Source organism: Vigna angularis, chromosome 8 (assembly GCF_016808095.1).
Source record: "Vigna angularis cultivar LongXiaoDou No.4 chromosome 8, ASM1680809v1, whole genome shotgun sequence".
Taxonomy (NCBI): domain Eukaryota; kingdom Viridiplantae; phylum Streptophyta; class Magnoliopsida; order Fabales; family Fabaceae; genus Vigna; species Vigna angularis.
Window position 1 is genome coordinate 232,185 of NC_068977.1, and position 18,665 is coordinate 250,849.

General features: G+C 31.9%; 1 protein-coding gene across 14 annotated transcripts; it reads right to left on the reverse strand.

Moving 5' to 3' along the window:
• Positions 1 to 868: 868 nt before the first annotated feature.
• On the reverse strand, positions 869 to 16,937 carry LOC108345148 (uncharacterized). 14 transcript variants are annotated; one of them, XR_008244833.1, is made up of 10 exons: positions 16,441 to 16,937; positions 16,202 to 16,262; positions 12,741 to 14,214; positions 12,520 to 12,622; positions 8,100 to 8,337; positions 7,854 to 8,021; positions 7,676 to 7,779; positions 7,527 to 7,575; positions 7,349 to 7,444; positions 7,063 to 7,261 (listed from the first exon to the last, which is right to left on the reverse strand). XR_008244833.1 is itself a non-coding variant. In XM_017583723.2 (7 exons), exons 3-7 carry the CDS (start codon positions 2,151 to 2,153, stop codon positions 1,036 to 1,038), a joined length of 471 nt encoding a protein of 156 aa, XP_017439212.1. In that variant the 5' UTR covers positions 2,154 to 2,205; positions 2,305 to 2,361; positions 4,657 to 4,785; the 3' UTR covers positions 869 to 1,035. The 14 variants fall into 14 exon arrangements, 3 of the variants coding, with proteins under 3 accessions (XP_017439212.1, XP_052723139.1, XP_017439211.1); XR_008244832.1 differs by having other exon boundaries at positions 12,741 to 14,223; XR_008244829.1 differs by having other exon boundaries at positions 16,202 to 16,331; positions 16,441 to 16,936.
• Between the last annotated feature and the right edge of the window lie 1,728 nt (positions 16,938 to 18,665).

Consider the following 18,665-nt stretch of genomic DNA (forward strand, 5'->3'; position numbering starts at 1 on the left):
GAGATCACTCATTAAATCTGTTTATATGAAACAAAAATGATTTAATTTCACATTGGGTGAACCTATAAAAAGATTGAGTTAAGGAGTAAAATATGCTTTGTCATCCTTATAAATTTATTGAAGGATTTCAAATTCATTAATAACATATATGATAAAATATATTATTCGACATTTAAAAAAAATTGTAGTACTTTTTAGGTTTTCAAAATTATAAAAGTATTATTTTTTATCTTTCAAAAAAATTTAGTATTTTTTAGATTTTCAAAAGTATATATGTATTATCGTTGTTAATAGAAATGAAGCCCAACAATGATTTCAGTATTTAACTTATTATCAGCATAAAAAAATTGACTATATTAAATGAAAAGTTAGGTAAAGTAAATAATTAATTATGATAAAAAGATAATAGAATATATTAAATGGATAATTAATTACATTAAGTTTATAAATATATAATCAATCAGTAAAGTAAATAATTATGTTAAAGAAAATAATTAATTAAATATTAAAGGTTGGTTCTATCAATAAAATAACACATTTAAAAATATGAAAAATATGAAATACTAAAATTTAAAAAGAAAACTAAAATCAAACATGTTTAAATTTATAACAATGAATTTCAATTATAGCAATTGCAACAACACATTTATAATTTTAGAGAATCTAAGGGTTTTAGAAAAGAAAAGAAACACTTATAATTTTCTATGAAACATTTTACCCTAAATTAATTGTATAGATATTAAATTAATATGAGTGAATAAAAGCTTATACATGTGTGATCCTATTTTTACACTCAAATATCCAATTTCATATCTAGTTTCCATCCATGGAATTAACAATATTCTATGCTATGCAACTATTTCTTTCACTGAGATACAAAGCAATGACTTTAATAAAAGGTTCCTGAATAACATAATCCATTCCAGTTCAAAATAGGAGTTAAGATTTACATGATAATAAGGATAGACCCTACATAGATTACAAGCATCAGATCAAACGCTTATATATTATTGTAACATTGGCAACACCACAAGGTTATGGTTTTTTCCTAAGAGCTAGTGCCAGAAGATAGCAGAGAGCCGAATCAACAGATGATAATGCAACAATAAGCAACGCAACCAAGATAAGAGTCAGAATCGCTGTCCTCAGCTGCAAAGGATTAATATAAGCATGTAATCATTCAATACATTTCACACATTATAAAATGAAATAGAAACATATGGATGCAGTGTGGAAGCACTGTGGAGAAACCGCAAATAATGCACTAATTGGCGTACCGTACTGCTAAAACTTGGCCACTCCACGTATTTCAGCTGGCTAGGTTGTTCAGCCAAAAATACAAATAAATATTTTAGCCCCCTGGAAACAATGAGATAGTTACTAGCAAATACCGTTGTATGTTTTCAATAACATTCAAAGGTGAATTCTACTGGTCTTTATATTACTAAATAATTAATCATGTTTATTATAATTTGTTATGTTTTTGTTATTACTAATGTTTAGTTTGTTACATATAAATGATTTTCTTCATCCTTACAACTACAGTCTTTGCCTTTCCTGTAATCATTATCATGGAATCAATGAAACATTTATTCTGAGACTTTAATTAAAGTAAAAATAGTTTCAGTTCATGCAGGCAAAGACAGTATTTCATTACGTTTATGCAGTTTAATGACAGGTTAAAGTCTAACAAATACCATATGACATCTTTGATCAATGATAGCAAAAAGGGCTCTTCAGGCAAGCCATCATCATAGCTTATATGATGATCATTCCTTGCAGCATGGATAAAAAATTTGTTGCAACTATGGTTTGCATGTTTTTCACTCCGTTGTATGCTAAAAGTCTGCAAACAGAAAAGCATGTAACCTAAAACGATAGTTACCACTAGAAACACATGCACAAACACATACATTGAAGGAGATTTAAACTGAGTAATAATAACCGTTTGGGGTGTTAGAGAAACATCTCTGTGACAAGCAACTCTGGATGGAAACTTTGATGGCAAAAAAGGAGCACCTCGGTGAAAGAAAACTGCAATATATCAAGAAATATAGAGCTAAACAGGGAATAAAAAAAGTACGAGTTAGAAGAAACCGATGTAGCCAGAAAAAACCTGAATAGTTTGGTGGCAACGTGGAAAGAAACACCATTTTGAGAATCAATATTTCCTAAACAATCGTGACCAATCCGAAGAGGAGAAACCTGAGGAAACCAACTTGGTTATTAAAGGTTTATACATCGCACTTCATCTCAGTGTCAATATATTTTTGTCTTCGTGTTTCTTGTGTTATAAGCAAGAACCTTGACAGTTGAAAGAGTTTCTCAAAACCATCATACTGCTGTCTCCGCTAAGTGTTTCTATTCACCAAATAGATTTGAAATTTAAATAACTTGTGGTTGTAAGCATTACATGAATGATATAAGAAGATTGTACAAGTCTACAAAAAACTCTCTATGCAATAAGAAACCAAGATCTGTTAATCTACAATAATCATTTCAAACATCATCATCCAAGCTCAGTCAATTACACTGAATGATACAAGGCAAATCAACCAAAGCATTTTATATCATTTAGCAGTTTCAAAGAGTAATGGAGAAAATCATCCAGAATTTCCTTCTATCACAGTTTCACTTATCCACTAAAATGGAACCTTTCAGGATAATGTCAAAAAGAGTTGGTTGCAATCTAATTTTTGTATTTTGTGTTATCAAGTTTCAAGTCAGCCTCGGTAAATTACTTGGACTCACTTTTTTATTAGTAAAACAGCATAAGATTTCATCAAATACCCTATTGCTACTTATTGCCATAGATAACAATGAGCATCAGACACGAGACAATTTGACTAATTTCAGTTAATGTTCAGCAAACACAACTACATTTAATATAAAATAATTATTATCTTGCTTGAATATTGAAAATCCTACAAGTTAGTTTCTGTTTTTTCTTACACTCTATCATGTGGCCTTAGCAACTTGGACTCAGTCCAGTTATAGCATCTAATTAGCAGCAACCTTTGAGAAAAAAGGTGGTTGTCATATTGTCAAATACCCAAAACTATAAGATGAATGAAGTTGAATAAACCCAGGAGAAAACAACCTTGGCGGCTTTTTGAATGCACCAGCATTTGGATCCAACCTACAAGTATCTGAGCAGAGAAACAAATTCTAGAAAGGCGGTCTTCACTTTTTTTTCTGCTTTTGTTACTTACATACGGTTTCTTTTCGGCCTTACTTCCTATTAGAATGATGATCATAAGAAAGTCCCCTTTTCTCTATCTTATCTCTTTTCTTGTCAATTTTATCAACCCTTAACTGCTTCCTATAAAGAAACTCACATCAATAAAATAGAGAGAAAGAAATGGAGCAAAGATAGAAGGGGAAGAGTCAAAAATAAAAGGCCTTCCTGGCTACTTCAGTAAACAATCGGTGGTCACATCATACATTTATTAGATATGGTAGTGAATTACTTTGGTGAATAGAGCTTGTATATATAACTTTTTTTTAGGAAACCGAACACCCTTTGTTGGAGTAGCAGGACATAGAAATTGTGCTCTACATATCTCTTTACCGCCTTCTTTTCTTACAATATTCTTCCTGCCATTCTTGAAACTTTGATTGTAACAACCACAATTCAAAAGTTTATTATCAAACGCGGACAACAATATACCAGGGATGTTGAGAATGGAGGCCGACGATGAGGAAAGTGGCATAGACAACAGTAATAGGTGCCCATGATGAGATGGTCACGACAGAAACCAGAAAAAAGATCAATTATAGGCATTTATTAGAGAAGAGAAGGCTACCAACCTACTACCTTAACCTCCCTTCTAATTACCAACTTCTACCACCTGTCAACATTAGTTAATTTCTATTTTGCTGATAAAAAAAATTAGTTACTTTCTACCCGAATGCACTTAAGACCCAATGGATCCATAGTCAACAAAGTGGGCAATTTTTCAGATGGCCATCTTTAGCTGTTATATGTCATTATTTTCACTATTTAGACAGGATAGTTAACAATGGCATTAGAATTTCTCAACCACTTTTTTTGCACATCATTTATTTTGTAAAAGGAAAAAGAGGAATTGATGAATAATTAACAAAGTCTGATTTCTCTCTTTAATGAGCAACAACAAGAAATGCAGCACATGTTATTTGGAATCTAGTTTATGACGAAATAACATGGGATTTATAAAAATTTGAAATAACCCAGCAGAAAAAAATCTGAGTCAAGAATATAAAACCCGTATTCTAGGAAGCAAGGAAGAATACAAATATATTACCGAAACATATAGAGATTCAAGATTGATAAAACCAGAATACATTGTAATTCAATTCTCTTTTTTTCTCATTCAATCACCCTTTTATAAACAACTCTCACTCGCAAGTGTATTTAGTTACAACGATTATCATAATAATACTACACTCAAGGCTTCGTGTGTCACTAAAAACACGGAGGATGCATTAGCTATAAAGTGTCAAACATACTTGAGAATCATCATCAAGCATTCATACTCGTAATGACTACAACTCTACGTTCAGACCTTTTATCAGACAAGTTATGAGCAGAAACTATTCGCAGAAGGTTGAGTCAAGGATTATCCACGAGATGAAACACAAATCTAATACGGAAAGAATGGTGGCGGAAAATACCTGACGGTGGCCGGGTAACGTCTTCGGTGAACGACGATGGTGAAACTTGTTCTACCACTTGTGTTCCGCGTTTCACTAGCTACAGTTTGGTGAAACTTGTTTTAAAATTTTGATGTGCATACTACTGAGAAGTGACTTCCAATGTGGGTATGGGTTATATTTAAATTATAAGTTATTTTGTTTCCTAATTTTTTTTTGGCTGATTTTTTCTTAATTTTAACTATTCATGATTTTAGTTTTTTTATATTTTACATAATTTTAATTCTTAATTTTAAGTTATCCGTAATTTAGTTATATTTCAAATTTAAAAATAGTAAATGACAACTGATAGTAACTCTTTTTAATTTTCACTCTTTTGTTTAAAGTAGAAAGAACTATCCATGGTGAAAAACTAAAACAAAGTTAAGTATAATTGAAAGTTAAAGATTGAAATAGTGTATAAAAGTGCAAAAGCCAAAATGGCAGAATTAACAAAACATAGGTATGAAATTGTAATTAAGTATAAATGATAATAAACTTCAATAGTAATTGATTAGGAAAGTAACGATTAAAATTTTGGACATTTTATATTTTATTCTTTTAAACAAAGTTTATTAGTAAATATAACCAATAATATGTCAATCTATGTAGGGTCTATCCTTATCACCATGTAAATCTTAACTCCTATTTAACTTGAAGGGATATTCAGGAACCTCTTATTAAAGCCATTGCTTTGCATCTCAGTGAAAAAAATAGTTGCATAGCATAGAATCTTGTTAATTGCAAGGATGAAACTGATATGAAATTGGATATTTTAGTGTAAAAATAGGACCACACATGTATAAGCTTTTATCACACACATTAATTTAATATCTATACAATTAATTTAGGGTAAAATGTTCTATAAAAAAATTACAAATGTTTGTTTTTCTTTTCTAAAACTTTTTAAGTTCTCTAAAATTATAGATGTGGTGTTGATGTTGCTAGAGTTGAAATCCATTATTATAAATATAAAGATGTTTGATTTTAGTCCTTTTTTTTAATTTCAGTATTTTATAATTTTCATATTTTCAAATGTGTTATTTTATTGATAGAACCAAAATTTGTTAATGACCTTTAATATTTATTTAATTATTTGCTTTAACATAATTATTTACTTTACTTGATTGATTATATATTTATAAACTTAATGTAATTAATTATCCATCTAATATAATCTATTATCTTTTTAACTTAATCAATTATTTATTTTACATGACTTTCCATTTAATATAGTCAATTTTTTTATGCAGATAATAAGTTAAATACTGAAATGTGTTCATCTTTATTAATCACAATAATACATATATATTCTTGAAAATCTAAAAAATACTAGAAATTTTTGAAGGATAAAAAATAATACATTTATAATTTTGAAGACCTAAAAAGTATTACAAATTTTTGAAGATGAAAAATAAATTTAAAAGATCGAACAATATATTTTATCATACATGTCATTAATGGATATTTGAAATCCTAAAATAATAATAACACATCTATAATTTTGGATGACCTACTAACAATTTTAGAGAAACGAAAAACAAAGATTTACAAATTTATAAAGATGAAAAACATATTTTATTCCTTAACTCAATCTTTTTATAGATTCACACAATATAAAATTCAATCATTTTTGTTGTCATATAAAGGGGTGGGGTTTAATAAGTGGAGACAAGAAATTATCCCTATCCACCATCTAAGTCAATTATATAAAATTTATCTTTAAAAATCATATTAACATATTTAAAGATCTTTAAAACTCATTTGAGATTCAAATTATATAAATGAACTATTACGCTAATTTTGTAATTCACCTCTAGGGTAATCAAACTAACATTCTATATAATCACAAAAGAAACTAGTTTCCTTTATCTATATAAGTCAAAGTCAAAGATGAACCATTGTACACTAGTGCAGAAAGAGCTTTAGACGTCTGTTATTTTGACCTTTTAACGTCAGATTCAGATCCGACGTGTTTGTGAGTAACGTTAATAAGACGTCGAACTGGATATACCAGACGTCTATATAGACGTCAGACTGGATATACCAGACGTCGGATGTGGATATACTAGACGTCTATATAAACGTCAGATGTGGATATATCAAACGTCGAATGTATCCATATCTGACGTCTATAGGCCCTGAAACGTTTTGTCCACTATAACTCATTGGATGTCTGTTTGTCCACTAACAGACGTCTATAGACGTCAGACATGGCATTAACAGACATCTACTAGGTATTTTTTTAAAAATTAATTTATTTTTAAAATAAAACCATACCTAAAAAACAGAAAATTATCCTAGAACAATATACTATAATATATATATATATATATGTATATATATATATATATATATATATATATATACATATATATATATATGCGTTTCAACTAAAGAAAGTTCTACTTAATCTAAAAAACAATCCAATACCAAAACTATCAAAATATAAAATTAAACTAATCCTAAGTATGTTCAACAACAAATATAAGTGTTCCTAACTCCATCTTTGCAGAAGATAAGTTGTTCACTCTTGCCTTATCAGCCTAATTGTGTCCTCTAGTATAGGAGATGTATTCTTGAAGCGCTGCAAAATGAAGAAAGATTCATTATGGTTTCATATATGTTCAAAAATGAATTTGATTTGTAATGTATTAAAGGTATGCATCATTACCTCATTCCAGTCATCTGTAATGGCAGCTCGAATGATAGTCTTAATCCAAGACATGACATAGAAGTCACATTCCCATGAATCTAGCTGCTTGTTACACTAAAACGACAAACTAAATAGTCAAGAATTTAGATCATTCCATAGCATAGAAAATGAATTAGAACTATAAATAACTTACAACCTTTGGATACAAAACTTGAACTAGTTGACCTCGAGATTTACCCATAACTCTATTTAGATTGAAAACACAAAGTAAAATTAATAACTATATTTATCATAAAAATTTAAGGTCAACATGAAATTCAAAGTCATTTTTGGAGAAACACTTACCCTTGAAGCATGTTTCTCAAGTCATTTTTCATCTTCTGTGCAGCGAACAAAACCATATAATTCTACATTGTCTGGGAATGGTGATCATCAGCTGCCAGTGAGACCTATCATGAATCATAAATATTTAGTAAACTAATTAAGTAAACTTTAATGAACTTTTACATAAAATAACATATACCCATCAATGTATGGCACAAGATATACATCTCTATTTGACTCAGCCATCCATGTTTGTAAATAATAGTGTTTGCTTTTAAATGTGTTACCAGAAGATTGAATGGTCTGAGGTTCAACAAATTCGTACATGGAACACCGACCTTGGTCTACAATGATTGTGTCCATGTACCTAAAACAACAAAGTTAAGTTGTTAGAAACTAGGAATCTAAATAAAACTAATATGGAAGACAAAATTAACTATCTTACATGCATCATAGTTAAAGGATGAAAATATTCAATATCATGTCTCCCCCAATGATCTCCAATGCATCATTGAATGTGATATATAATAGCACATGGGGGGAAGACCAAATACTCTCAAATCCCAATATATTTCTAGTGCTCCTCTCTTCAACCTGGTTAATCTTGTCATTAGCTTTGGTAGAGGATCATCCTCCACTTCAGCCATCTCATAATCTTCATCTATGATTGGTTCATGCATCGGCTGCTTTTAAGGACGTGTGAAGTGAAGATAAGAATTTCAAAGTTATCAATAAATATTTTTAAATTTAACATAGAAATACTAATAATAAAAATATTATACATGTGGAGTAGCAATGTGTGACATGATCAATGCTCTAAGCCAGACTATAAATGATCCTATGGCCTCTCCCACAAAATGAATTTCTGGAGTGGGTACAAGCACCTGAGCCTGGGGATCCCGAACCTCGTCAATCATCACATGCACATGGTGGGATAATATGGGAACACCATGAATAGTCTGCCCTCCCTCAAGTACTCGTCCGACAGCCACAATATGTGGGGGATCCCCATCAACCAACAGCTCATACTGACCACTATACTCAGTAGGTTATACAGCAGAGCATGATCCTCTAGTGCTGACACAAGGTGTTGTGGGAGCTTCAGTGGGCAACCCCATGGTGTCTTGCGCCATGGAATGCAGTTTCTCTTCAATGGGTCTTGATGCAACGTCATCAACTGAGTCTTCAGTGGGTCTTGATGCAACAGATGTTGTCTCAAGTATATCAAGAGAATCTTCATCATCATATCTATGCATGTTTTTTCCTTCCAAAACCACTGACCATTTTTTATTCGCTGGATCATTTACGTAGAATATTTGTCTTGCTTGACTAGCCATAATAAATGGTTCATCAGTGTAATTCATCTTGTTAAAGTCTACCAATGAGAAACCAAAGTCATCTGTCATGACACCAGAATTTATATCAACTCATTTATACTTGAACACTGGGACTCTAAAACTGACATAATCAACTTCCCATATTTCTTGTATTATTCCAAAATAACTCATGGATGCTGTGATTGGATCTTTGTCTTTAGAATTAGCAAAGAGCACAACCTCGGCTTGTAGTGTAACCCCACTATATTGAACTCTACTTTTGTCATCTTCTACCTTTGTCTGAAAAGAAATATTGTTTATATAATACCCACCATATGTAATGACATCTGTGTTCGGCCCACGAGATAACCTCAATAGACTTTCAGAAACATATGGAGTCGCATAAATCTTTTTCTTAAACCATTGTAAGAAGGTTTTGACATGTTCATTAAGATGTCATTGTTCGCTCATTCTTGGGTGTGATGCCTTTATTTCATTAACGTGTTCAGAAATGTAAGGAATCACATCAATAATGTTGTTTAAGATGTACAAATGAGCTTGATCAACTTCTTTTCTACTAACACTTTGAATTCTCACACCTCGAACACCCTTACCTTCACATTTTCCTTCATGTCTGCTCTTGGGAAGACCCACTAGTTCACAACTTGGCATATAACTTGAACAAAATTCAATGGCTTCTTCTGCAACGTATCGCTCTATGATTGAAGCTTCTGGTCGATACTGATTATTGACATATCCCTTTAAGATCTTCATGTATCTTTCAACAGGGTACATCCACCTTAAGAAAATCGGCCCACATATTCAAATTTCTCTAACTAGATGAACAATCAAATGAACCATGATATCAAAAGAAGAAGGTAGAAAATACATCTCCAATTCACATAGTAGTCTTATTCCTTCATTTTCCAATTGATCTAAACCTCAAGGGTCAACAACTTTCTTACAAATGACATTAAAGAACAAACTCAGACGTGTCAAAATACCCCTAACAGAAGGAGGTAATATGCCTTGAATAACAACTGGTAACAATTGTTGCATCAATACATGACAATCGTGAGACTTTAAACCAACTAACTTTAACTCTTGCATAGAAACAAGGTTACTAATAATTGAATAATAACCTTGTGGAACCTTCACACTTCTTAAAGAGTTACAAAAACTTTGTTTTTCTTTTTTAGAAAGAGTGTGACAGGCTGGGGGTAGATAGGTGCGTCTTCCTATTGTCTGTGGATGTAACTCAGATCGGATTCCCATGTCAGCCAAATCTTGTCGTGCTTTTATTCTGTCTTTGCTATTCCCTTTCATGTTTAATAAAGTTTCGATGACACTATCCCAAACATTTTTTTTTACGTGCATCACATCAAGGCAATGTCCAACATCAAGTTTACACCAGTATGGAAGATTAAAAAATATTGATCGTTTCTTCCAAATGTTTTTTGCAAAGGTACTTTTATGATGTTTTTCGAACACAATGTCAATGTTTTTAACTTCATTGTACACCTCTTCACCATTCCGGGGTCTAGACACAACCTCATCCTCAACACTTCCATTAAATGTTTTTTTCAATCTACGATAAGGGTGATTACGAGGAAGAAATTTCCGATGTCTTGTATATACTGTCTTCTGACCATGCTTCAATTGAAGGTAACTAGTGTTTTCATCACAAATGGGACATGCAAAATGACCTTTAACACTATAACCGCTCAAGTTTCCATAGGCTGGGAAATCATTTATAGTGCAAAATAACATTGCACGCAAACGGAAATTTTCTTGAACATGTGAATCGAACACTTCGATCCCTTCTTCCCACAACAATTTCGAATCATCAATTAAAGGTTTCAAGTAAACATCAATGTCATTTCCAGGTTGTCTAGAACTCGATATCATCATGGACAACATCACATATTTTCTCTTCATGCACAACAAAGGAGAAAAATTGTATATCATCAACATAACTGGCCATGAACTGTGTTTGCTACTTAAGTTCCCATAAGGATTCATACCATCAGTTGCAAGTGCAGGTCAAGTTTCTTGGATCTGCACCAAATTCTGGAAATGTTTCATCGATCTTCTTCCATTGTAGAGAATCAGTTGGGTGTCGAAGAAGATTATCGCACTTTCTTTCGACAACGTGCCATTTAAGGTTCTTTACATCTTCTTTAACAGAGAACATACGTTTCAACCTAGGTATTATAGGCAAATACCACATCACCTTAGCAGGTGCACCATCATTACTTTCATCACTAGTGTTTCTGTCAGATTTCTTTTTAAAACGGGATAAACCACATGTTGGACAATACTTTAGCGAAACAAACTCCTTTATGTACAAAACACAATCATTAGGACAAACATGTATCTTTTGATATTCAAGACCCATTGGACATAAAAAAATTTTTGCCTCGTAATTACGAATAGGTAGAGTAGTATTTTCTGGAAGCATCTCCTTCAACAACTCCAACAAATTTGTGAAACTTTTATCGGTCCATCCATTCCTTGCTTTTAAACTAAACAACTTCAAAGTTGCAGACAGACGTGTAAAGTTCGAGCATCCTGGGAACAACGATTGCTCTGAATCATTTATAAGAGAATCATACAAATTAGCTCTTCTAAAATTATCTTCACCAACATCACGTATCATGTCCTCTAAATGATCATTCATCCATTCTTCCACATAATTTGTTCCTCGTGACGTGGTAGGTTGGTCTAGTACTTCTCCATGCCAAGTCCAAACGGTATAAGTTCTCATTATGCCGAACATGAATAGATGGTCACGCACATTGCCTAAGTCTTGTCGTATTTGATTAAGACAATGAACACAAGGACAAAAATATGTCCCGTTCATAGACTTTGCGTTTTGTTGAACATATTACAAGAACACCGAAATACCCTTCTCATATTCTTCATTGATGCAACGTTCATTCATCCAGCTTCGATCCATACTATGTTCGTAACATACTTCATCAGTTTCAATTTTTTAACTCTCACAAGGTTAGGCCCTACCCATTCAGAAAAATTATTTTTCATAAATTGCTAAGACACATGCAAAGAAGTCTACATCATAAATTTGATAAGATTTCGGTAGCATTTCGCATTGGTCTCCGAAATACACGAAATGAGAGTAGTCAAGGATGACCACAATCAAATATGCATTCGGAGAATAACACAAATACTGAACCGAAATTTTATCAATCTTATCCATAAACTCCAACATACATGTTATAGCAAATTATGAAAAATAATTTTTTCAAACTGTCCAATCGGATAATTCAAAATTTAATACAAACGATTAAAAGATTAATCGTTTGTGTTAAATTTCAAACGGGAACTAAGTTTCACACAATGATTTGATACTTATAAACTTTCATGCCAATTATAATAACACAACTAAACTTTATCACATGCATATTCAAAAGCCAATAACACATGCATACCTAAAAGCCAAAAACATGCATATGCAAAAGCCAATAACATGCATACACAAAAGCCAATAACATGCATACAAAAAAAGCTTTCAACAAAGAAGCTAACCTTTTTAGCAGATTAAAAAAACAATGGAGGGAAATGGAGGAGTGCACGCCCAAAAACGTAGGCCAAAAATGGTCAAAAACGCCACCCAAGAACACGCTAGAAACTGCACCAAAACGCAACGAAAATGAATTTTAATCGGTTCAAATGGAAGATATTTCATGAAAGAGTAATTTAATCGAAGTAAAAGTAAATTTAAACGGTCCAAAAGAGAGAAAACGCACCTGAAAATGCAATGCCGTGGAGAGAAAACGCGAGGAGGAAGACGATGAACAGTGAGCGTAACTCCTCGCGGGTTCGCGTTTTCCAGTATAATAGACTATAAACGTCGGGCATTGATGGGGACTGACGTCTATAATAGTATAGACGTCGGGACCCTCACTAATATGACGTCTTTCTCATTTAAAAATTAATATTCGCAGGACATATAGACGTCGGTTAAGAGGGTGTCCGACGTCTAGGTTAACTTTTCACCTATCTTGTCAGCCATATAGACTTCTGTTACATGGGGCCGACGTCGATAATCGTATATAGACGTCGGGATGGCGGGATCAGACGTCTATATGGCGGAAAATAATGACTATTCATCTACCTGTCAGGCATATAGACGTCCGTTAGGAGGGGCCCCGACGTCTATAATATTATAGAGGGCTCCTCCTAACAGACATCTATATACCCAACTTATTTACGAAAATGTCACCGGTCAATAATTTACGTTGATTATTTTGTGGTCCGACATCTACGAGGTGACCTTAAAGGTCATTTCTGTACTAGTGGTAACTTCTAATTTTGTAACATCATCAAAAGAAACATTGCTACTTATGCTTATGTATTTGGATACATTTTTCCAAAAAATACTTTCTAAAATGTAATAAATTAAAGTTTTTAATAAAATAAACACAATTTACATATGAATTTAAAATCATTCATAAAAAAATATAAAATTGTTTTCCAAATTTATAAGTTTACTTTTTATCAAAATATATCCATTAACAAAATTGGAAAGTGTACAAAAAATGAGGAGGATGACATTGAAACTTGATGAGATGCTTTAGATTTGTCTAGTTATCCATCTCTAGAGAAGTCTTTTTCTGCACATCAACCTTGGGATTTAGCACTAATTGAAAGTGACTTTTGCTGCCAACACCACTGTTCTCTGGTCTTTGTGGTCGGTGACATGATTACAAATACTGAGGCCTGAAAACCATGGTAATAAACTTACCTACCACCACTAATTACTGATTAGTTTCTATTCCCTTCAAAGTTTCTGAATTCCAAACCAGTATTATATTTTTCTGCTAAGTATTATTTATAATTATGATAATTCAGAAACAATGATTTTTCTAAAATCAGTTATTCACATATTATTCTCTGTGACTTCTGTTATTTACATATTTTGCTGCCTTCAGATTTAACTGAAGCATGCACTAAAAGGTTTTACTCATGTAATCAAATTTTGAGAATTTTTAGTTATTAGGCAAAATCTCTGCAGAGTATCTCTTCTTTTTTTCAACCAAAAGGTTCTATTCATGTTCCACTGGTTTACTTCATTTATCAACTACACATAGTGAACCAATCCAGGTTAAATCAAATTCAGAAACACATTTTAGGAAGAAATTTCCTATAAGCTATTAGGTACTACAGTTCCATACTGTTACAGTACAGGTTTTCAAAAAGCTACATCCAGAAGTTCTGAACCTGTCAACACTGAAAATACAGTATAAGTGAACAACTCCAGTTGCATCATCCCATGACAAAACCTGTTTTTGCATTGACTTTTGGGTTAACTAAAAAGTTTTACTACATCAGTATGTAGAGGTAGATTTATTATCACCATCAGTGATTCCAAATCAACAAAATGATCCAACTTTCCTATATAAATATGTGATAAAAAGAGACAAAAGAGAAGAAAAAATTAAGATTGATGATGTGATTGAGAACAAGGAAAAAGAAAGTTTTGAATAACAAACTATTCATGAGTTCCATTGTCACTTATACACTGGTCTTCTCATCTCACTTAAGTACATATAATGCATTCAAAACCTTGACAGAAACCATATGAAAATGATGCTGTGAAAATTTCTTTTCCATGTTCAATCAATTAACAACCACCCTCTTACATTAATATAATAATAAAGTTTAAAGACTATTTTCCTGACACATATCTTACTATTATTATAGTAAGATTGTGAAGTACCTAAACTGGAAATTGTCAAAATATCATTCCTTAAAACCACAAGACATTAAGTTTTTATCTGTTCCCTGTAAAATCTTTGAAAACAGCAAACAAGATTAAAAACAATTTCACAATTTGGTGATTACTGTATGTCTAAGAGAAGGTAAATTCCATATAGCTGCTTAACCAAACACATTTGAAGTATGAATCTAAGCTATTTATAAATTGCTCAATATGTTCATCTTCATTCAATGTGATATTTTTTAGTCACATTTTCACCTTCACTCCAAAAGTTATATGCACCCACCATTAACTGGTACTTCCCTCCATTTTCACTTGGAATCAGTGTTTCACCCTTTTTATATGAGGATCAGTACATTGTGAGGTACATTTCTTTCACGTCAACAATGAAAAAGATCCGTGCAACTCTTTTGCGTGATTCTGAGCAGGTGCCTACAAAAAACAGCCTGCAGACTACTGTCCCTCTATATGATACCTGCAACTCTCCCTTTTAGAAAAGTACACTGGTCACACACTGTCCTTTGTTTTTCATTTATACAGTAATATTTGAGAATCAACCCCAGATGAAAATTTTCATGCTTTTTTCCAGTTCCTGTTTGGATTATGTTCAATTTTTCCAGAACTAATTTCAATTTGAAGTTTAAAGCCAAAGCAACAAATAGTAGTCAGACCAACAGTGCTTCATAGGAAGCTGATGGTTTCTGACTTGACTCAGTGGTCAAAGTTCATTGCAGTGTTCTTTCAGATGCACCAGAAAATATCATGCACAGTCAAACAAACTATGTACCAGGTTGATCGTGTTTGGAGGGATTTTGAAATGCTCATAGAATAAAGTAATGTGAACATAGAGAATAAAACTTTGCTGAATGCTGACTTTATTTACAAATTGAAATTGGACTTTAAGCAAAGCTGTTAATGATTATTTGTTCGACAAATTCGATGAAGTAGACATTTGAATTTGAAAAGGTGCATGGACTTCAGAAATTAAAGTTTTGGATCGACTAATTTGCTAAATAAAATGGGAAAGAAACAAATATGAAGTCATTTTGACGTACCCATTACAACCTTGAGTGCATATTCAATATTCAACAAAACAAAAACCTAACCTCAACAACAGTACAAAGACTGAAGAGACACAACACAGCACAACAGAATCTATCAGACTTTGGAGTGTTGGAAAACTTCTGACATTGTCTATTCAGCAGATTAAGGCTTTCAAACAACAGAAATTATACACCTAACCAGTGAACCAATATAATGTAACATGGTTGGAAATTTAAGCATTTGGTGAAGAGTTATTGAATCCTCATGTCTATGTTTGTGTAATAGCATACGATAAATGCAGCCAATCTATTGATTAGATCAAGAAACTAGCACCAAACCAGTGCATGAATATCATTCTTCAATTCATTGTCTTGATGGATTTTACTAAAACAGAAAATTAGCAACAAAGCCAAACCTGCCAAATGAAAAACCACAGCATCTTACCTTACATAATCCCAGAACACAAGCTGATATGTAATCACTCCTTTATCCCAGGTTCATAGAACTGTGTATCAAAGTGAACAAAACCCTATATTGCTTTACCATCCAAACCATGATGGTTAAATACCAAAACCTACCAATTTCATGAGGAAATTAACAAATCTAAAAGCAAGAGGTGAAATGAACAACTTTTGACGATAAAAAACAGGTTTTGATGATAAAAAACGGATCTTTACACTGACCTTTGTTTGAAGAGAGTTCCTTGAAAGGTGTTTCACCCAAAGGAAAGTTTTTCACTGCTTCCTCCTTTGTTCGTTACAATGATTGAGCCGTAGTGGCAGTGACACACATTCGTGTATCTTATCTTATCAATTCCATCAAGATCCCCACCAAAGTGGCCATTATCAACACCATTATTACTGTTATTATTATGCTATGGTTTTTGATTTTGGTTGGTTTTGAGTCACTCTCCAAGCTTTACTCTCTCACTTTTGAGACCCCACAGTGAGCATCCAATACAGAAGATGGTAAGTGGGAAGACTATAGCGTATGGGACACATTCCAAAAAGTGACAAAACCACATTATCATGATTGTGCAATATCATGTAACATATGTGCTCATAAGTCTGAGGAATGGTGAGAAAAAGGCAAAAGAAAAAGCAGAAAAAGAGAGAGGTGGAAGAAGACCATCTGGGCCTGTGGGCCATCACACAAAGAGACAAGTGGCAAATGAACTCCTTGGGTGGCCCACCAACAGGGCCCAAACCCATCAGCCACCGCTCCTGAAGGGGGCAGCAACTGACTTTAGGAACATCCTAAAACAAAAAACAAGTTGGTGAAAGAGACATGCATCAGTATATGTATTTGGTAAAGGAAGAAGGCATCAAAAGCAGAACACTGTGTACAATATTTTTTTTATCACTTCTCTCCATGCTTGTGGAAGAATTTGGGTCATCACTTTTAATATCATCTCTTCTTTTTAACTACATTTTTTTCTTTATCGATAAGGTTCAAATTCAAGATATTAGAATTTGAAGTTAGATTAAGTTTGATCACAAAAAAAAATTAAAATTTTTGTACTGTATTTTCTTTTTATATTTTTCTAACAACTTAATCTAAGCGTTGTTTCTACCATAGTCTCACATATGTTCCTACCATAATATTTATCTCCATTTTACAAGTCCAAAAATATAAGACAATTTAAATATTTTTTCATCTTTTTATTTTTTAAGAACAAAGGTGGAGTTTATTTTTCAAATAGGTGATTGACCTTATGTTAATTTTATTATTTTTAGTCGTTTCTAAATATCTTTTTTATCAATTAAAGAATTTTTTTTAATAATTGTGAAAATTTCACTTTTTTAAAATTATTAGGATTGTTATTGTTAAAGATAATTGTTATTACTTATTTAATAATAGTTAAGATTTTTTTTTACCAATGTTAAATAAACTATTTTTTATTTTGACATATTAAAAGTAGAATTTTTATATTGTGGTAATTATTATTTTTATTGATATTAAGTTCATTCTTCATTGATAGTTTGTTAGGAATTTTGTTTTTAAGATTGATTAGGAAAGTTTTAAGAAACACTAATTTTCTTATATCGAGAGGTTTTCTATTAATATATAGTTTTCCATTCAAGATATATATGTTTTGGTTTTGTTTGTTAAATTTATTGATATACATGCTTTCAAATTCTATTAATATTTAATTTTACATTATATATATATATATATATATATATATATATATATATATATATATATACGCATTAGAAATATTACATTGATAAAAATTTATAAAATATTATTAGAAATCTTATATTATAAGTGGATTTGGTAGAATTTAGTTAAGTTTAATGTTTGTGTTTGATGGTTTGACTCTTAATCCCTAAGGAAGCGATGAAGAAAGAATTTTGCAGATTACTTGAGACAGTGAGCAACATCTAAATTTTGATGTGAATTATTTGACTAAATTGAAGGATATAAAATTTGTGATGTTCACGTTTTTGTTTGGCACAAGATAAATTCAACGAAAATTGTGCGGCTATATATATACGTATTGGGAATGATCATTTTCTGAGGAAAAAAATTAAAAAATATATATTATTTGTAAGAACAGAGAGAAAGAGACGTGTAATTTGAAACGAAGCATGCAGGATTTTCTCTCTCCCTTTTGTCTTATTGGATTTTTGATTAATTAATCTGATGAGACTTTGAAATTCTGAAAATGCTGGCCATGATGCATCTCATGAAACTAGCAGATTGTGACCCAAAGCTTGCATTATACCATAAGTTTATTGCAACGAAAATGACTATTGATAATGACCAATCACATACTTACACTTCAAAAACCTTTCAATATATAGGAGGCAGTTTCCAATATTTTAACAAATATATATTTTTTTTTAAATATTACAAGAAATTAAAATAAAAGATTATCTGATTTCTTGAAGATATCTCTAAC